Source organism: Alligator mississippiensis, chromosome 11 (assembly GCF_030867095.1).
Source record: "Alligator mississippiensis isolate rAllMis1 chromosome 11, rAllMis1, whole genome shotgun sequence".
NCBI classification, from domain to species: Eukaryota; Metazoa; Chordata; order Crocodylia; family Alligatoridae; genus Alligator; species Alligator mississippiensis.
In genome coordinates, this window is record NC_081834.1 from 47,669,496 (window position 1) to 47,691,323 (window position 21,828).

The window sequence follows — 21,828 nt, forward strand, 5'->3', positions numbered from 1 at the left end:
TGGCTGATGACCTATGTCCCAGCTAGTGACCTGTTTGGCTTCCCGATTGGCTGCTGGGAGCTCACTCTTCCCATTTAGTCCTAGCTGTGACAGTAACCTTCAGACCCCAGTCATGGGGGTAGTCAGTAAGTTGTGTCACCAAGATGTGGGGAACAAATGGTTAATTCCTTTAACACAGTGCTGCTCACACCATGAGCAAAAAATGTTCTCTGTGTCCTGGGTGGCATCAGAACAGAGTTCTTGTAAACTCTGGAATTGTGGACTTTGCTTCACCACCCAGTGGTCACAGGGGTGAACCATCCTCCAGTACTGCATGACGGAGAAGTAGCTCTTGCCACTAATGTACCCTGAGCCGTGGTGCAGTAGGTGCATCATGGGAATGTAGGTGCCATTGATGGCCTTATGGCAGCATGGAAAGCCCATCCAAGAAAATCCACCTCTAACCTCCTACAGCAGGAGTGGGCAAATATTTTGGGCGGAGGGCTGCTTACTGAGTTTTGGCAAGCCATCAAGGACCACATGACAGGCAGCCAGGGGCAGATAAATATTGATTTTCTAAAATTTTTAGGGGCCCCGTGGGTCAGATAGAATGGCCTGGCGGGCCACATCTGGTCCGCGGGCTGTATTTTGCCCGCTCCTGTCCTACAGGATGGAGAAGTAGAGGAAATATGGTGCCAGCACATTCTGGATGTCTCTTTGATGGCTGATTTGTATGTCAACCTTCCTATGCTATATAGCTAATGATGGACCAGAGGCTGTGGATGTTGCCAGCTTTCAGATAGCAACTGTCAACCGGTTCTCCATAGTCACTTGCCACCTCACGCTACTAATTTGCCTGTGGAGGAATAGGGTCATCTTAGCAGAGATCACCACCAATGTGGTCCTAATCATCCTGAAGCTCTGCTGCCACTGCATTGTCCCAGCAGGCCAGGCCTTTCCACTTCCATTTGTCACTGCTTGTGTCTCTGGTCCGGAGGTTGTGGCATACAGTTTGCAAGTGGATCAAAAGAAAGTTGTCCTCCGTGGAGACCCGTATTCCTTCTTCCTCAGTGTGGCAGTGAGATGGCCCCACAAGCTCCCAAAGGGGAGAGGGCAGTCCCTGTGGGCCCTAAGCCACATGAGCAGTCCCCTCATGGAGGAAACTCTCCTCCAGGGGCTACAGGCCAGCTGCGTCCACTCTGCCCTGCGAGAGGGGAAAAGAGACAGAGAGAGGGGAGCCCATGGACTGTAGCTTTGGGTTCGTCACACATAAGGGATGATGGGACTGCCTCGTTGTTACCACCTGGATAGGGGGCAAGGCGGTAAGGTCAACCCTGGATACGGGATGTTCCCAGTCCCTACTCTGAGCAGACCTAGCCCCATGGACTGGGGTGAAGGAGACTGGACCCTTAACGATGACGTGTATACTGGGTGGTGAGATGCATTTCCGAAGCTGCTACCTTCCTTTGAAGGTGATGGAGTTCTATGGCGAACTGCGGGTTGGATTGGCACCTGTCTTGGCCTGTGAAATGATCCTTGGACAAGAATGGGGACCATTGTACATGGTGCCCGAATGGGTATGAGCAATGGAGGATGAAAGGAAGAGGCTCCGAACGGGAGAAGGCTGGGCCAGCGAGAGCCCACCTCACCGTAGGGAAGTGACTCTGGGCAGTATCAACCTAGAGCAGGTGGTTAGTGTGTCACAGTTTCGCCAGGCCCAGTTAGAAGATCCAGAACTCCAGTGGCTCTGGACAGAAGACCCCAGAGAAGGAACATTGTGAAGTCACTCCGACTTTGAGGTAATAGGGGGGTTATTATATTGGGTCCAATGGGGTGAGGAGGGCACATCGAAAGGGAGACAGTTAGTGGTCCTGTCCTCACTCCACCGCTCCATTTGGACATTGGCCCATGACTCCCCAGCGCAGTGGCAGCCATTTAGGACGTACCAAGACCTGGGTGAGGCTGGTCCAAGAATTCTTTTGGCTGTGTCTGCAAGAAGAGGTGGAAAGATGGGGGGCCGCTTGCTCAGAGTGCCAGAGGGTCCAGGAGTGGAGACCACAGACGGCACCGTTGCACACCATGCCAATAAAGAGACACTGTTCTCCTGAGTCGCACTTGGCTTGACATAGTGGGTCCCCTCCCAAAATTGCACAGCGATTATCAGTATATATTGGTTATATACTGAGTGGCAGTCCCGCTCAGATCCATTACAGCAACTCGGGTAGCAGAAGAATTACTTAAATGGATAGCTAGGGTAGGCATACCGTGTGAAATGCTCACAGATCAGGGGATGAATTTCATGTCTGGTGTGATGAAAGCTCTGTGTAAGACCCTCGGCATCACCCAGTTGAAAACATTGGTTTACCATCCCCAGACGAACGGTCTAGTTGAAAGGTTATATGGGACAATCAAGAGGTCACTCAGGCGGTGTTCGCAGGAAGACCCCCTGGAGGTAGGATACCATCTTAACACCGTTACTGTTTGCCTTAAGGGATGCCCCCCAAGAGTTGATGCAGTATTCCCCGTTCCAGCTAGTATACAGCCATAGCCCTAGGGGGCTGTTACAGGTCATCAGAAAAGAATGGGAACGACCGGTGGGGTTAGTAACATCCGCGGAAAGATACTGGCAAGAACGGCAGGACCGGATCAACAAGGCACAGTGGATACGCTGGGCAATAGAGAATTTTAAGTATTACTTGATGGGATGAGAATTCCTGGTGGTGAGAGATCATGCCCCACTGCAATGGCTAACCAGGAAACAAAGTGAAAACGCTCATATTACTTGCTGGGCTTTGGCATTACAACGCTTTAAGTTTATGATTGTGCACTGCCCCAGCAAAGATAATTTTGTAGCTGATTTCCTTTCCAGATGTGGTAGCTCAGGTGAGTTGGCTGAGGAAGCATGCCACACCCATATGGAGGAGCATCAGGCTCTGTGAGAAGCTGCACGAGGGGTCCAGACGCCACAAGGCAACTTAAGTGGGGAGGTCTGTGACAGCAAGATGTCCCCACAGGCTCCCGAAGGGGAGAGGGCAGTCCCCACGGGCCCCACACCACACGAGCAGCCCCCCCATGGGGGAAACTCACCTCCAGGGGCTCAGCTGGAGCAGGAGCTGTGGCTACACGAACTGGCGTTATGCTGGCTGTTTAATCAGCTGTTCCCTGGGTGGGGAAAAGCTGAGCCAATTACAGTTGGGATGGCCACCGTGGGAAGATTTAAAAGCTCCATCGGGACCTGGGGGGAAGAGAGAGTGAGGGAGCACACTGGCGTGGAGCGTGCCAGATGTGCTGGGTCTCCTGCAACAGGCAGGAGCAGTACAGCCAGCTTGACACCAGCATTCAGATCAGGGGAGACAGTTGAATCCCCTGTAGCAGGCTGGGAGGAAGGAGGCAATCCCACACCAGTCTCCTCTCCAGCAGTCTATTTTTTTTTTTTGACAAAAAAAGAGCAAACCAGAAGCGGCCTGCCCAGAGGTGCTGAAGAAGGTGCCAGCCTACTCGAGCCCAGCTTGCCAGTCTCTGCAGCGGAAGCGCTACCCATCGAGGCAGCCTGACTGGTCCCAACAGGACCCACACTGACACAGGTTACCCCTAGGCAAACAGGGGTTGACCAAGCACGATCAAACCACACAGGTGGCACCCATCTGGTTGGAGAGTGGACGGGGCGGATCCCCGTGGAACATTGCGCCCAAACTGTGAGTACTACTGTCCCCAGGGTCCCCCAGGAAGAAGATCTCCACTGAACCCTCCCTTTATCCAATAACACCAAGTCGTGGCAGGTGAGCTGAGGGGAGGGGCCCCTCACCAGACGGATAGTATGCCACTTGGGGAAGCCCCACTTAAGACACCTTTCATCACACTCAGGAATGTAGCTCCTGGACATAGTGAGCATATAGTACACTGCAAGGAGATGCCTTTTGAGTTTTAGCATCCTTTTTCTTCCATCTGTTGTGTCACAGCATGACAAGATAGAAGCAGCTGGAAAGCAGGACCAGGTAGTCTCTCTCCTGTAAGCAGGAAAGCAGAGCCAGTATTTCATATGGCTCCACTGTACATGCTTGGGTATGGGTCTATTATGCTCCCACTGTGAAAGCGATGCACATGACACTGATGTGTCTTCCCAGTGTGAAACTGAGCAACTCTACAGTGGTCTGAGGCCATGACCCTGGAGGTCAGTTTCCCTAAAGGCTGTGCTTCTACCCCTTGGCTATCCTAAGAAGCCTTGGGGGATCATGGCGATAGGCCAAGAGGCATGCTGAGATGCCGTAATTAGGCCACTGGCTGTAGAATACCAAAAACAACATCATCTCCAGTACACTATGAAGCACTTCGGTTGAGAGGCCCCTGTACATACAGTACTGAAGCACTCTAAATTTGAAGCACTTCAACTTAGAGTGGCACTTTTGAAGCCCTTCACATATGTCCATAACCTTAGATACCTGAAATTATTACATGTTTCCGTTTCATCCTGATAAGTGCTCTAAAGTTCTTTGGAGCATGCTCAGAAGTGATTGAGTTCAAAGTGATGGAGTTCAGGGGTGCTTAGCTCCAGACTGAGCTTGACAAACCTCTGCTTAAATCTCCAATCTGTTAAATGACCACAGGGGTCATCTACGGTCATTTAAATGTTTTAATTACACCACAGTGGTGATACTTCCTACCTTCTCCCCAGTGACCTAGTAGTTAGAACACTCACCCAGGCTGTGGGAGACCTGGGTAAGGGGATTTGAACCAAAATTTCCATTTTACAAGCAGATTATCCTAAACACCAGGCTATAGAATAAATTGCTGTGGGGTGGTGGTGGGGATTAGGGAAGGAAACACTCTCCATCCTCCTGATAAGACTGGGTTACTGAGTAAGAAAAGGTCAATGACTCTTGCATCATAGGGTCAGAAGAATAAGCAAGAAGACATATGATTTTATAATTCATCAAGCAGAGCTCTGCCTTGAAAGGGGAAGTCCTGGGTTAAAGTCCTACTTTGAGCAATGGTTATGTCTTGTGTATTAAACTGTTAGAAATGACAAATTATCCCACCAGCAGCAATTGGAACTCAAGTCTTTCCCTCCCCACAGGAGATTGCCCTCATCACCAGATTGTCAAGGCAATAGAGGCATACCTTTCTCTGCGTGCTGTCTTTCTGGTCCCCAGGAATCTTGCATTCTTTCCTGACCTTTGGTGTAGTTTCAACAGATGGCCACAACCAGACTATTTTATCACTTATTGGTTAGGAAGGTGGGAGATGTTTCTGAGTCCCCTCAGGCTGAGGGCAGACAATAACTCAGGTTTCCCACTTTCTGGCTGAGTGCTCTCCCCACTGTGGCATTATGTGCAAAAAGTGGTCACCCCCCTGTGGCCATGTTTGTGACCTAGAGTGGTCTTGGAGAGTTATGCTTTGTACAGAAATCAGCGCTGCTTTTGATCAGTGATAGATACCTCCCCTCTGGGCATTTTGGATTCTGACATGATGAAGGTGCTTAATGTGTATCCCCGAGTGAGACGTGAAAGCCCTGGAGAAGGCTGGGAACTCAGACACAGCCTTCTGCCTTCTAAAAGAACTGGGGTTCCATAGGCAACCTAAACACCAGTGGCAATCCCTGGTGGTTTGGAGGAGAAGCAATAACCCCTGGAGGTGGTGGAAGAGTAGCGGTGACCCTTGGAGGCAGTGGCTGGAGCAGCAATACCCAGCAATCTTTGGCAGCCCCCCCAGTATCGGAGGGTAGAAGTAGACATCACCTTTGTGCCGCCATAAAAAAATTTATGGCAGTACAAAAGTTAAGCAATGTCCCTATCCCTTGTCGCACCACAAAAGCCCCACATTTGTGACTGCAACATAGGGGACACGTCTACATATGCAAGTAATGTGAAGTAATAAATTCTGGAGTTCATTGCTCTGGAGTTTATTGCTCCTGGGGTGCACCATTTGAACGTGTACCCAAGAGCAATAAACTCAGAAGATTAAACTCCAGAGTGTATTGCCGTTTGAACATGTGCCCAGGAGCACAGCATGTTGACCTGGGTTGGAGCAGCCCTGGCTGGCAGGAGGCCCAGGGGGTCAGCCTGCCCGTCCATGCTGCTCGTCCTGGTTCAGTGTGCTGTGGAGCAGCTGACTGGGGCATGAAGGTGCTTCAGTGTGGGGCTAGCAGGCAGGCAGAAGTGCACTGAGGCAGAATTTTTTACTCCACAGCAGGATTAGTACTTGTGTTTACAATTACTATCATGCTGGAGAGTAAATTTGTTTACTCCAGCCCAAATAGATGGACATGTGTAGATGCCAAAAGGTTAACCGCACAGCTAATTAGTCCACTGCGAAGTAAACATCTTGTGTAGGTGTGCCTAGGTGGTATCAGTTTGTGCTGCTTTAGTGCGACACACACCTGTTGGATTTATGGCAAGAGACCTCAGCCAGCCAGGAAGCAGCCTGTGCTCTCCAGACTTGATGAAGAGTGCCTTGCATTCACAAGCATGTCTAACTCTATCCCAACTATACAGTTGGTCCAATAAAATATATCCCCTTAAGAAATCCTTGCCTCGGTCACTGGATCTGATGTCACCCCAGCAGAAATGGGCCTTAATGCAATCATCAGTGAGATGAAGATAGATAGATATGTGAACCAGGACTCCTAAGTGTAGAGGAGTTTCCCAAATAAAAGTTGCGTGCGTTCCAATAAATGGTTGACACAAGAACAAAGGACGCATCATAGGGCTAGGGAAATGTATGTAGAAATTGGCCTTATCACTTCCCCTTAACATTATTAACCACGTCTCCGATTTAGAACACACTGATTGGCAGGAGCTCTATGATCATTTCTTTTGGTGATAGGCTGGTGCAGGCTATAAACAGAAAGTTCTCAGTTGATGATCTGTGCTGGTGCTGGTAACATGGACACATTCTGTAAGTGAAACTTCTATGCTGAGTGCATTGATGTGGGGTTGGGTTGTGTTGCCTGTTAACTGACAACTTGATTTCTTGTTTTGCTTCCGTCTCTTTTTAACACTTCTACTTTTTTTCCTCTTCTTCCCAACTGTGTTTTTTGTTTTGCATGCTTATATTTTTCTTTCTTCTCCAGTGATCCTTTTTCTTTTTCTCCACTATTCCTAAAGCCTTTGAAGTCAGTGGAAAAACTCCTATGCGTTATCATACTTTGGATCAAACACTAAGAGTGGTTGTGCAATTTTTAGAGAAAATGCATATTCACGTACATGAGTATCAAAGATAAAGTTTGGTCCCCCTAAAGGTCTGATGCTGAAACACTGCAATTCCCCATTAACTTAATGGGAAACAGGATCAGATCTAATAGATAGATCTATTTTCTTCATGTGATATAGCTGTGAGAAAGCACTAAATGATAGTAAGCTGATGGCTCCATCTTCAATACCTCTGCTTGTCCAAGACTGCATGGGAGGAGTACCAGTATAATAAAAGCAACGATTTCATGGGACTTCTTATGTGAATAAGATTTATAGGATCTGTGGTTAAAGCCAGCCATATTGCTCATGGGGAATTTATGTAATTTCTTTTCGTGAGTAAAACTGGTATCCATTGGAGAAGGAAAGAGAGAACTAGTCTTATCCTGCAGCAGGTCTTTGGAAATTGAAAGAGAAACTGGAAACTAAGTTTCTGTTCAGGAAGAACTGAATTAGTATTCAGTGGCCACATCTACATCAGATGCAGATTGCACAGTCGTTACTGCACAGTCATTTAGTATTGTATAAACAAGGACTAAATGACAGCACAGTAACTGGAGTTACTGTGCACTTGTGGTGAGATAGCTTCTTTATGGCTTTCACTGTGAAGTAGCTTATGACTATTGCATAGTAGTGTCACATCACGCTGTCATGCAACACTACTGCACAGTAGTCAGGAGCTGCTGCACAATCAGTATCTTGTGTAGACGCGGCCAGTTAGTATTTATGTAGGATTCATGTAGACTTACTATAAAAATGTGGTAATTCATTGACCTGTGGAGATAAATCAACAGATTCTTACCTCACCATCATTTTTTAATTAAATATTTTGTGACTTTAAAGTTAAGTAGTAACCTTAACTAAAAGCAATATCCACATGGGTGAAGTCATTGCTGTTAGGTTTTTTTTTAATCAAGCTAACTTGAAAATCAACATGAGGAAAGTTATAACTACAATGCAGACATAACTAGAAGAATTTAACTAGAATCCTAGGGTTCTAAGGAGTTAAAAAATTATATCGATTGATTTAAAAACTGATTTGATGTTTTGAGGGAAATATTCCCAGTGCGACAAGACCTTTAGGTCAACAAGGATATTTTTTCTCTTTTGGGCTGAGATCTTTTAAAATGTCTGTAGATTATGTGTGGCTTCATTTTTCCAAGAAGCTAAGGGCCAGAAGGGACAGTTACAACTACTGTGTTTGAACTCCTGTGTAACACAAACTGCAGGATTTCACTTTACAATTCCAGCAGCAAGCCCATTGTCTCCATGTTGAAAGGTATTAAAAAGAAACCTATTTTTTCTGGAAAGGCTGATCATCCTGCTATTTGAAAATTAGCCCTGTTGAGGCATCTCAGTCTGGTTACACAAAATCACTAGGAGGTTTGGGAGGGGAGAAGTTACTACTGTGTCCCTATATGTTGGGTATGATGTACCAGTGAAGGGTGTCACCTGCATTGTCCTGGAGAACAAGTCACATTCTTGAGTCGTGCTACCTGGGCTCACCCCCAGCATTCAGAAAGGCATGGGAGAAACATATTTTAAATGGCAGTCCCATCCCAAAAGTTATCATAATCTATGATGACGTTACATGTCTGCTGGTAAAGTCAAACACTGATCTTTGCTTTCTGATACAATTGAGACTCGACCCAAGATCTACTGTAGGTGGTGGCAGGCCAGTTGTCATGCCTCTTGCCTTCAGGGTTACAGAGAATGAAGTTGCTGATTACTTGTGTCATTAACAGAACTATTCTTTCCTTTGTGCATCTATCCCTAGCACTTTTCCAGCTGTTTGTCCTTGTGCTAGCTCTAAGTGTGGGAGGCTTTTCTAGCTATCCTGAACACTGCCTTCATGATCCTGATTATGATCATCTGGTGAAGATCGCCAAACACGGACTGGGAAAGGCAGCCCATCCAAAGAAGATTGTCATTGTGGGGGCAGGAATAAGTGGACTCACTGCTGCCAAACTTCTCAGGGATGCGGGTCATAAGGTAATTGACTGAAGAAAGAGATGTCAGAGGCAGTCAGTGCTAATTATCACATTTTTCCTTTTTTATTTTCTGAAAATCAAACTGGTTAGGCTGAAGAACGGGCCAAACCAAGTTAAACTGATAGAACAAAGGTCTCAAGTTGCAGCCACTGACATTTAGGTTGGGTAGTAGGAAAAACCTTTTCATTAGGATGGTGGTGAAGCACTGGAATGGGTTACCTAGAGAGGTGGTGGCAGCTCCATCCTTGGAGGTTTTTAAGGTTTTTAAGGCCCAGCTCAACAGAGCTGGTGCTGGAACGGTTGAGTTGGGGATGGTCCTGCTTTAAACAGGGGGTTGGACTAGATGTGATCTACCAAAGTCCCTTCTAACTCTTCTATGATCCTACGAAACTTAAGATGGCTATTCAGGGTGTGGAAGGCAGGAAGGAGGAAAAGCTACTGTAGGTTTTTATGCCCTAAGAAAAGAGACCTCCAAAAGCACCAATGAGACTTGGTTCCCAGACCCTATTGTCTCTGTTTGGAAATAAGCAGGTACCTAACCATGGGTGGATCTAGGATTTTGAAAAGTGGGGTGCAGGTGTTGTGGTGCATCATTATTCATTACATACAACATAGCAATTATTTTTCTCCAGGTAAAGGGGAACTAGAAGCTTTACTACATGCTAGAGGGCTAACACAACATTATTCAGTTTAAGATTAAAGCAAAAAACTAATATAACTATTGGAATGTCACTAAGTTGCTACATTGTATATAACATTTTAAACCCCAGAAAAATAGGCAAAAAATAGTCAAAAGATATTGTCCAATTAATCCTATAATGATTGTAGTTAAACATACATCTCTGATTTATATTCATAAAACAAAATCTAACCTTCTTGAATGTCTTGATAGTGCCTCCAATACTTTAATGTCCATCATTTCTATACCTGAGTTAATATTACCACACCTGAGTTAAGGTTTTTAGATAGTGTCAAAAGCAGTCTGCATGGTTGTGAAATAGAAGAGCCACCTCACCAGGATTGGCTTTCAGACAGCAGTATAGCAGAAGAAAGGACAGACTGAATAGTGGAAAGTCAAGACCATTAAAACAGATTGGATTATTAACACCTGTGGAGTGGTGAGCAGTTAACAGGAATCAGGGAGATGACAATGAGTCATGATGTCAATTGACTCTCTCAGCACTGTCTGAATAGAAATGCTGCTGCCCCTTCCAAGCATTTCTTTTAAAGTTTGGGTGCAGCAAAAATCAAAAGGGGGTGCAACTGCATCACTGTACCCCCCCAGAATCCACCCCTGGACCTAACTCACATTTCTGTTTCTGGGCATTTCCCTCAATCTTCAGTAAAGTTAAGGGAGTTGTATTCAAGAGCACAACACATAGAAAATGGAAAAATAATGAAGAAGCTACAATTTAAAAATAACCCTAGCCACTAGAAGGGGAATAAATCAAAATAGCAAATGTAGAGATACAGATATCTGTAAAGGACCTATATTTTTCATTCAAGAATGTGAAGATTAAAATACCAACACAACAACACTCAGTTTTGATTGACTCAGAAACCACATGAGCGGTCAGGGCAGGGCAGCTCATATTTCTTCTTGGTTATCTAAGTGCCCATTTTTGGATTGTCTACATGGCACTTTTGGGATTTATGTGCATGTAGGAGTTTTGTTTCTGTGCAGGAAGCTCTGCTTATGTGGGTGGTACAGTGATTGGGGCACTTGACTAGCAAACCACAGACTATGTTCTAGCTCTCCCCATCTCCCAAGGGGGTTTGAATATCTGCCTTCCTAGCATGATACTCCAACCCCAGTCAAGCACTATCTACTCCTTGTCTAGCACTTCTTTTGAAATAGGCCCCCTCAACAGCCATGAGAAGGGAATAGATGGGGCCAAAAAGAAGCAAACCAGCCAGAAGGTTTACAGTTCATGGAGTGGCTTGAGATAGGGGCCTTGAGTTCTTGACTGGCTCCTTGCACTCAATGAGGCAGATACTTACCACCTGCACTGCCCTCCATCCAGTTTTGGAGGGGCAAAGCACTTCTTCCTCTCTGTTGACTCTGATGAGGTGCCAGTGGAGCACCTTTGAGATATCAGAACATTTAATTGCCCGGACCAGGATTAAGGCCCCAGGGTTTGGAGGGTGGTTCATCGGTAGCTAAGAACTTTGCAGCTATTTTGTTAGTGACTGGAAGTTATGGACTGTTTGTTCCCAGGTCACAGTCCTGGAAACCAGTGGTAGCGTAGGAGGACGGGTCAAGACCTATCGCGATGAGACACAAGATTGGTACGTGGAGCTGGGAGCCATGCGTTTACCAAGAGGACACAGGTAATGTACCTCCCATTTCTCCAACACACTCAGGAAAGGAGAATGGTTTGCAGAATATGCGCTATGATTAGGGAGGAGGCAAAACGTCAAAACCAAAACAAAGTCTAACTGCAGGACGTAATATTTCCCACCATTCCTTATCTCATCAGTTTGGGTGGGACCATGCCCAGGGGTAAACAGAACACTCACTAGCCTGGTTTGTAGGATTAATTGTAGGAGCCTCACCACACATATGTTATTTTAATAGAAAGACTCCCATTAAATTTAATGGAAGGTATATAAAGTCCTGTACCAAAGAAAGCTCAGGCTAGATAAGACTAGACCAGACAAGAATATTTTTCTTTTTAACTGTATAGAACAAAAGCAAAATCATAACAATGACAAGAATAATACCAAAAAGCACAACACATACTCTTATTTCAAAGGAAATCATCTGAAGATTGAAGCTGATGACCAGAAGAATGATTGAAATGTTGTTACTAATTAATGAGCTAGGTGGCAACACCACTGAAGTAATTGAAAATGCAAGGAGCAGGTTCTATCATCGTATCTATTCATCTATCTATGGATAATATTCCTAACATAGCTTAAGTTGTAGTGGGGGATTTTTCAGTTTGACAAATGACATATTTTAAACAATATCATTTTTATATCCAATTAAGTATGTAATTTGATTTCTCATTTTGACTCTTTTTTTCTGCCTGTCTGTTGCCTTTTCTTTTCTAGGATTGTGCGTGAATTTATTAGACAATTTCACCTGAAGCTAAAAGAGTTCTCTCAGATGAATGACAATGCCTGGTATTTGGTTAATGGCATCAGGGCAAGAGTAAGAGAAGTCAAGCAAAATCCCGACATGCTGAATTATACTCTGTATCCTAAAGAGAGGGGCAAATCTCCTAGTGAACTTTATAGGGAAACTCTGCAGACGGTATGTATATTTGTGGGTTGTAGAAAGGAATGCTAGTTCCTGGTGTGGGGGTCAGTCCTGAGCAGGTGTATCATAGCTTTGAAATCTCTAGAGCAGCGGTTCTTAACTTTTTTAGACTCAAGGCACACCTCATCAGACTCAAGGTGCCCGTCCATAACTTCTGTGAAGTGAGTGGCATCCCATTAAAAAAAAAAGAATATGTTTATTACACTGTTTATTACCTCTTTGCAGGAGAGGCAGGCAGTTCAGGTGGGGAGCAGCTAGGCAAAGACAGCATGAGCTTGCCCTTACCTGCTTATCTTTTCATACCTTGCTTATCTCCTCATACTTTGCTTCTTGGCCTCTTGTGAGCTAAGACTGAGTGTAGGAAGTATCTGAACTCCCGGGCTAAAGAGTCTGGGATGGAGGATGCTTGCCTGTAGTATTTGGGGCATCCGAACCCCAAAACCTCCAGGCTTGGGCGTGTGCATAGGATGCCTGCCAGTGGATTTGGGAATATCTGAATTCCCAGGGTGAGAGTCTGGGATGGAGGATGGTCACCAGTTGTAGTGTGATACGTAGTGTTTAGAACTGTTGAGTTCTGCCTGCTCAGTTGATATGGTTTTCGGGAACGATGGAGTTCTGCTCAATTGATATGATTTGGAACTGATTTGGCTTATGTGACCTGGAACATGAAATCTATAAATGTCCTCATAATTCCTGAGATGCCCTTCAAAGGATCTTGAGGCACCCCAGGGTCCCTCAGCACCCTGATAGAGAATTGCTGCTGTAGAGATAGGATGAGGTCTGTATGACAGGTCAGACTCATCATAACAACAGTTCAGTGAACTTCAAGTTCACTCAATACTCCAATTTACCACTACTGTGAGTCCAGTGGAGTATACTCCTGGTTTATTTCTGGGAATCAGCTCCCATAACTCAGTGGGGTAAAGTCCTGATTTGCACTGGGATGAGTGGGAGGACAATCAGTCATTTAGGTTTAAAAAGTCTGGTATTGGCTTTCTCCCTTGCTGTGCCATTCTGGGGGCTACTGAAAGATTATTTTGGAGTGCTCTAACTTGTACTGTGGCATGGTCTGACCTGTCCTGGTTTAGCTGTCTCCTTTGTTAACACATCCCTTCTTAAGGCCATCCCAGTGACAAGGAAAGCACCAGCTGCTTCATTGAAGTGCTCCTAATGGTGGATCTGGCCATGATACTTCTCTTAGGTCTTGTCTGTACAGAGACACTGAAGAAAGTTCATTAACTAATGGTGTGAATGTCAAGTGGATTATTTAAAATGCAGTAGTTCTTTTTAAATGCTCTCATCCAGAAGTAAGGTCTAACTCACTCTGTGGAAACGAACTAATCATTTTCAGCTCCTATAGATGTGCAGGGAGGCTGCTCTGATGTGCTGTAAATCCAGTGCACCAGAGAAGGCTCGGAGGAGGAGGGGAGGCCTGTGGCACCCCCTGCCTTGGGCTGGGGCTCCCATGCTGTGCCATACTGTGCCAGGCAGCCTGGGCACCGGCCACCTTGGGCAGCATCACCTGGCCATCCTGCCCCTGCGGGCATGGGCATGGACTCTGGTGTTGCTGACCCAGATGCACAGCTCCCTGCTGCCCCCAAAGGCCCCCCCAGTCCCTTCTCTCACTGGAAGGGCAGGCACCTCCCCTTTGCCCCTGCTGCCCTGCCACAGCCCCAGCACTCAGGCATCATCCTCCATGCATCCACATGTATATTTACCATACAGCCCCCAGCGCCGGCAGGTACGTGCTTCCCCCCAGCACACCTATGCCCCTCCGCACACTCCTGCCACACACACACACACACACACACACACACACACACACACACACACACACACACAGATCCCCAAGAGAGTCCCCAAGCCCTGGCAATCCAGCATCCAGCTGCTGGGACTACTCCCACCATCCTGCCTGGCTGTATGGTGGGGGAGGAGGGCTGGAGCCGGAGCTGGAGCGGCATGGAGGTGGTAGAGGGAGGCCCAGAGCGGCGGGGTGGGGAGGGGGAGGGGGACGGGGAGATGGAGTGGGTCAGATGCGGAGTATGCAAGGGGGGCAGCGGGGGAGGGGTAGAGCAGGGCCACACTCAGAGTGGTGGGGAGGGGCTTGGAGGGGGAGGCATGGGAACAGATGCAGGGTCCCGCCCTGTCATTCTTGATGGGCACTTTGCTAGTCCTAGATATTTGTTCAATTTTTAAAAAAACACCTGGATGGAGATCAGAGGATCCAAAAAGTGGACACGTCCGGGAAAACCTGGATGTATGGTAACCCTACGGCTGGAGGAACATGCTACCTTGGGGTGAAATTTGAGGGGCTTTACCACGCATCAGCTGCTGTATGGTAAATGTCCATGTGCATGCATTTACTGCCTGGCAGACGGATTCTAAACTTCTTATGTCCTGAATGAAAACGTGCTAATGTTCCATGGATTAGTTCCCCGTATTGTGGAATAAGGGCTGGCACACAAACAGCTATCATAAAACAGCTAATAAGTGTTACCTCCCTACCCCATAATGACTATTTGTGATATTGTCGTGTGTCCATAGCCTTATCCAGCAGAATAGATTTGATCTAGTTTTTCTCAGGTCCCAGTTAATTTGTCAGAATCCCACCTGCTATTCCTTCTAAACACATTTCTCTTTCTGTCTGTTCATATGCCCCTGGTTCCTACACAGGCCATGTCGGAGTTCCGGCGTTCAGACTGCAAGAAATATTTGGATAAATACGACTCTTTTTCTACCAAGGTAATGGAAATGTTTGTTGAGTACTTTAACATCCAAATGTTTAACAGCAGGACTGAAACAATTGCTCTGCGCTACCCATATTCACCCCAAAGAGGAAACCTAGTGATGTTATTTTTCATGTCAATTCTGTCATCTATTGTAACAATGAATAAAGCAGAAACCAAAGGGAGAAAGGAAAAATCATGTTCTGAATTTGAATGAATACTTGAATTGGCTGGGTTTGGATGACCAGAATCCTCATTTTAACCTAACTCCTGAGTTATGGCTCTATTAATCAAACAAGGAAATGTCAGGATTGTGGGGAAAAACATCCTGAATATTTCAATCTTGTTTCCATTTTTATTGTAATACTGTTTTGATGGAAGGCACTGAGATTTGTGATTAAGCACATCTTGCTATAGATTCATCACAAACTTGGATAAAGTAAATGGGTGTGCTAGACAGAAGTGTTTGGATTCATGAAAAATTGTCCGAAGAACAGTTTTCAAGAGAGTGGCTTTACAGTATTGAGTGAAATTCAGTAAGTAGCTTCAGCTAAAAAGACATGAGGCAAATGTTGAAAATGTCAAACAAGTTCATTTTGACATTTTCAAAATAAAATGTTTCCATTTGGAAAGGCCAAAACCTTACATGCGGTAATGCAATTTAAAACATTTTTTGCTTTAAATTTTGAACTATTTCCATTTAAAAACACATCTAAATTCATTTAAAAAAGTGTAAGAAAAGGCTTTCAATAAGGGCTAAAAATCCTAAGAAAACCAAATGAATGTGTTTGTGTTTTTTACTTTGTCAAAATATTGGAAAATCTGTTTCCATTTTGTCTGAATTCTTTTCTTTTCTGAATTTGGTTCTGCCACCAACCCCCAAATTCTGTATTTCCCCCATGTTTATTAGTAACCATCCTTCACTGGTGCTATTAATATTCTTTGTCATATGAGACATCTGAGACAAAGGAAGCTACTACCCAATGCAATAGGCTGCACGGCAAGACCAAGCAGAGCCATGTAGGATGGTATTTCCTTCAAACTGGTTGCAAATGCAGGAGCTGCAGAGTGTGTGTGAGTGTGTGTGTGTGTGTGTGTGTGTGCGCGCGCATATGCGTGCATGCACTTGTGTGCATGTGCATGTGTATGTGTCCATGCCTCTGTGTGCTTCTTTAAGTGAGGAAGGTAGGAAGTCAGGAGAGTGAGAGAGTAGGAGAGCTGAGCATGGTCCTAGGAAGACACCAAGTGACACAACTTCTTTTGGGGACAGAAGTTCCTGAAAAGGCAGATATAAAAACTGCCTCCTGATTTATTGTTTCTATTGTTTCAGGGACACCCGAGTGTGTATACAGGTTCTGTAGTTTAGCACCAAGGATGCACGGTAACTTTTTCTTCTACCAGAAACAATCCAGCTAGGTCCCAAATGTTGCCAGTTAGTCACTTTCTTCTCCTCACCAACAGGAGTATTTGATTAAAGAAGGAAACTTAAGCAATGGGGCTGTGCAGATGATTGGTGACTTGCTGAATGAGGATTCTGGATACTACATGTCATTTCTCAGCTCTCTCATGGATTTTGATGTCTTCTCTCATGAAGAGAGGTAAGGAAGGAACATACTGAAATTCCAAACTCTTTGGGGTGGACAGCAACTTTTGTACAAGTTCAATGAGGACCTTGGAAATGGGACCCTAGTGCTTGGTTTTTGGGCCCTGGATGTTACTGAAATTAAGGAAAAAATCCTTATTTGCAGAATTGAGAGGGAAAGAAACAGAAACTGGCTTCTCAGCTTGAAACTGCTTTGTGGCAGTTAGGATATGCAGAATGCATCCTGTGTATGTAACCACAGGTGCTATGCTGCCTGCATTCTAGCCCGGGGAGGGCAGTTATTTCGGGTGGAGGGCCACTCGCCGAGTTTTAGCATGTATCACGGGCCGTATGGGTAGCCCCACTCATTGACAGGTACCCCACGCCCTGGTTGCAATCTTGGGATTGGAAGTCCCGACCTCTAAACCCCTGACCTTTGCTGCCAGAGCTCCCACCCCTTGCTCCCCGAAATACTTCTTTCGGCAAGGGGTTTTGCCATCTCAGAACCGGAGAAATACCAAATTATATTCTAAAAATCTAACATCTACAACATTCATTAATTTGACTTCTAAAAATATTTTTTGTCCTGATTTACATGTGTTTGTGTATTATATATAGAGGTGATTGCACAATAGTTTAAAATGAAGTCTTACTCCTGTATATTGCAGGTGGGTGTATATGTGGGGTGTGGGGAGGCTGTGGGTGTGTGTGGTGGGTTTGTGGGGGGTGGCTAGGAGTGTGGGGTGTGGCTGTTGGGTGAGCATGTGGGTGTGTGTGCATATATGGGCTGTGGGTAGGTATGGGGTTTGTGGGGGGACTGTGGAGTGGGGAGGGTGGCTGGAGGGTGTGAGTGTGGGGATTTGTGTGAATGGCAGTGCAAGGAGGGTGTGGGTGAATGGGGATGGTGGGGTTTGCATGTGGGACTTACCCTATGAACAGACACACACACACACACACACTGTGCTTCTCTCACTACACATACACACACACATACACACACACGTGTTTGCATGCCCAGTGTTCCCATGGTCTGGCAATACAGCCGGGGGCCAGGTGGTGCTGGAGGCTGGCTGGCGTTCATCTTTGGTCATCTTTGACAGGCAGCCAGGAACTGACAAATATTCATTTTCTAAAGTTTTCAGGGGCCCTGTGTGCGAGACAGAATGGTATGAAGGGCCGGATCCAGCCTGCAGGCTGTATTTTGCCCGCCCCTGTTCTAGCTCTTCATTGCTCAATCAGAAATGTTATTAGGGAACAACCTTTGCAGAACAATCTGTGTTTTTTCAGTTTTGGTGAAATTTGCCTCTGCACAGAGAGCCAATAGCAGCAACAGTGCCCCATGTCATCTTATGCTGTGTTTTGAGAGATTTCTGGGGGCCTTGTAGCCCCTGATGTGGTTATCTGCTCCAAGTGAAGGTCTTTGGCTCAAGCCTGTGGTGGGCTGCAATTCTTACTATTTCCTTCTCAGTCATTTTCTTTTTAAGGAGTGTTAAAACACTGGATTGGGGCTCATGTGAGTTCAGTTCCTGGCTCAAGTAAAGATTTCATGGGGCAGCATGGGAGAGTGTTGCTTCCTTTGTTCCTTGGTTTCCCTATTTCTAAACCAGGGGCAGTCACTCTTTCTCGTGTGTCATATGCATGTACAGTATGCCAGGCCTTGAATTCTACTTTACTGCTAAGAATTGCCTCTGTTTTTTCTGAGGTGTTACCAGGCAGGAACAGGAACTCTAATTCATTTGTGGCAACACCTATTGCACTTGATATGCCCAAATGACAGGTCTTCATATTTCAGCCTTCCTAGCTGAGTGGTTAAGGCACTCACCCAGAGAAACAGATAGTTGGGGCTTTAGGCCTCTCTCACCCAGAGTGAAGCTAAAACTGCTTCCCTCCAACTTCCCAGCACAGTGCTCACAGGCAACTGGTAGGGTGGGCATGTGCCCCCCTGAGATTGGTCCCTGACTTGGCACCACCCAGGACAGAGCAGTTTTTTTGCTATGCGGGCTGGTAGCATGTTGCAGGGGAGGCACTAAGCCACAACACAGAAGTATATGAGTGGATGTGGGGCTTTTGGTCCTCCCACAAATTGTGCCCCCCCAACTCAGGAGGCACCTGTTACCCCAATAGCACTCTAACCACTGTGCTATAGTCAGTGTGAATGAGATGTGTACTTTTTTCCCCCACCAATCTCTGCAGAGACTTAAGCAGAATTGAGGTGCGCCCAGCAACACTTTGAATTGTAGTGGATTTAAGTCAGTAATTAGGTGCTCAGAATCACTTTTGAGGATACTCAGAAGCCCCAGTGTAAACATCTAGGGAAGTTTGCCATAAAAAATAGAGGTGCCTATTGAGTTTTGGGGCCTGTTTGAATCACTCCAACTAGATTCCTTTAGGTGGGAATCTTGTTAAGAGAGTCATGTTATATGCTAACCGTAGCTTAGAGGGATCCCCTTCTCTGTGATACCTCTTAGAAGCAATCATGTGACTGCTACAAATAGTAAAGTGTCTGGTTTGACTTTCACTTTTTTATTTTTTTCAGCTTTGATGAGATCACAGGGGGCTTCGACCAGTTGCCCACTGCCTTCTATTACTCTATGCCTGGCATTGTCCAGCTTAACTCCACGGTTGAGAAGATAATAACAAAGGGTAATAAGGTTAGAGTTGTTTACCGTGCACCAGACACACTGACTCCTTATGTCCTGATGGTTGACTATGTCCTTATTACCACCTCAGCCAAAGCCACGAGACTCATCAAATTTATGCCACTGCTTTCCCCCCAAAAGGCACATGCCTTGCGCTCTGTTCACTACTCCAGCTCCACCAAGATTGCCTTGGCCTGCACTGAAAGGTTCTGGGAAAGAGACGGGATTCATGGTGGGCAGTCAATCACGGATCGTCCCTCCAGGTTCATCTACTACCCCAACCACAACTTCTCCAGTGGTGTGGGTGTGATCCTGGCTTCCTATACTTGGAACGATGATGCTGACTTCTTTGTTCCTCTCAGTGATGAGAAGTGCATTGATGTAGTGCTAGACGACCTTGCAGAAGTACACGACATATCCAAGGACTACATCCAGTATGTCTGTGATAAGCACGTGATACAAAGGTGGAACTTGGACAAACATTCCATGGGGGCATTCGCCTTCTTCACCCCGTACCAGTTTATGGACTATTCCAAGGCCCTGTTTCAGAATGAAGGAAGGGTCCATTTTGCAGGAGAACACACAGCTTGGCCTCATGCCTGGATTGATTCTTCTATGAAATCTGCTGTGAGAGCAGCAAGAAACATTCACCGGGATAGCAACCTACCTCCAGAGCAACAGCTGCAGCAGGAAGAGGAGCCGGAGACTGTTAGCTTGGGTTTCAGAGATGAACTTTAATGTCTCCAGGAGTATTTGGGGAAGAAACAAAAGGGCTGGATACTAAACGAAGAAATAGCGACTATGCTGCTACACACCTTCACCTGGCACAAGTCCTCAGCTGGAGGATATCAGAGTGTTTCCTTCAAGTCAGTGATGCCACATTGACACATACCAGCTTAGAATTTGGCCCCAGGTGTATTTCAGATAGGATTAATTTTTTCTTTCTCCCTTCAAATATTAGACAGATAGAACTAGAGTAGAGAAAATTCCATAGGAATAATTTTAGTAATCAAAGGTTTCTTTCATCAAAATGATCATTGCTCAAATGCACTGCACTTGCCTTTTTAATGCACATGCCTAGACAGGTATAACTCAATTGCACACTTCATATATCACCTTATATTGCTATATATATAATGTTATTTTTATATGTATAGTTTAGCATCAGTGATAAAATATGTGAAAATAACTCACTATTTCTCTGTCAATATTTTCCCCTATTGCTTATTTATTGTCAAGTATGATCATTTACAAGAGAGAGATGATGGAATAGGTAAGGGTGATGTTCATCCTAATTCGAAATCAGTTCCAGTCAGTTACATTTTTCTAAGAATATCCCTAATGCTGTAATTACATAAAAAAAATATGTAATGTTTAGCATTATCTGATAGCATTAATCTAAAGAGCTGCCTTTACCAGACATCTTGTCTGTGTTGTAACTCAGATTAATAATTCTTGGTATTTTACATGCAAGTGTTTGCTGCTTGTGCTGCAGCTTTGGGCTCGGGGACCATAAGCAGAAACAAATGTTTGTATCCTGGAATGAGTGAAAGACTTTAGTATATTCAGAGATCTTGTGGTGATTTCTTTTCTGAGAAAACTGGAATGCAACACTTCCTGATACTGCTACGGTAGAGGGCTGTGGGACAAAAAGTTTCTTTAAGTACCCTACAAACATCAGCCCAGCATGCCATACTCTACAAACATCAACTCAGGGGGCACCCACTGAAATTGGTAGGTGACAGGTTTAAAATTAACAAGAGAAAGTACTTTTTTAATGCAATGCCTAGTTTACTTGTGGAGTTCATTGCCACAGGAGGTGGTGGAGGAAGATAGCACAGCCAGGTTCAAAAAGGGACTGGATAAATTCATGGATGATTGAACTATTAATGGTTATGAAACAAAATGGCTGGAGATGTTTCTTCTGGCCTCTCTAAACCAGTAAATGGTGGATGCCAGGGTGGGTAGAGATATCTAGTCCAAAGCTCTCCCTCTATAGCATCTACTTCTACCACTTTTGGAGACAGAATAGGGTCTGGATGAACCATTGGTTGGACCCAATTTGGCTCTTTAAATGTGCTTACGTGAAGGACCCTCCCAAACTGAAGGGTGTGATTCTGAAAGTGAAGGATGAACTTCTGACATTTGCATGGAACAGTGCTTATCTTGACTCAATTCTACCGCCCTTTCTTATCTTGGCTAGTACCTAAACCAATGGCTACCCACTGGGCCAGTATTATGAGCAGGTACTTAGATGAGATGCCTGCACATGTGTCACCAACACCACTAACTATTTGCTCTGCTCTGTGTTTGGCTGTTCAGTGAGTTACCCCTTAAACTTGATTTCCCCTCTTAGAATATGTCTGTGGCAGCACAGCACGTTTTCCACAGTCTAGACACAATCTTTGGAGACTTCCACACACAATTCCTGCATTAGAAAACTGCCCTTTGGGAGTGCT

At 45.4% G+C, this 21,828-nt stretch overlaps 1 protein-coding gene across 1 annotated transcript; it reads left to right on the plus strand.

Annotated features, from left to right (window-relative positions):
- Positions 1-8,346: 8,346 nt before the first annotated feature.
- Positions 8,347-20,558, plus strand: LOC132243864 (L-amino-acid oxidase-like). The gene is made up of 6 exons (XM_059714380.1): positions 8,347-9,158; positions 11,376-11,488; positions 12,215-12,416; positions 15,096-15,164; positions 16,610-16,746; positions 19,267-20,558. Exons 1-6 carry the CDS (start codon positions 8,880-8,882, stop codon positions 20,105-20,107), a joined length of 1,641 nt encoding a protein of 546 aa, XP_059570363.1. The 5' UTR covers positions 8,347-8,879; the 3' UTR covers positions 20,108-20,558.
- Positions 20,559-21,828: the final 1,270 nt, after the last annotated feature.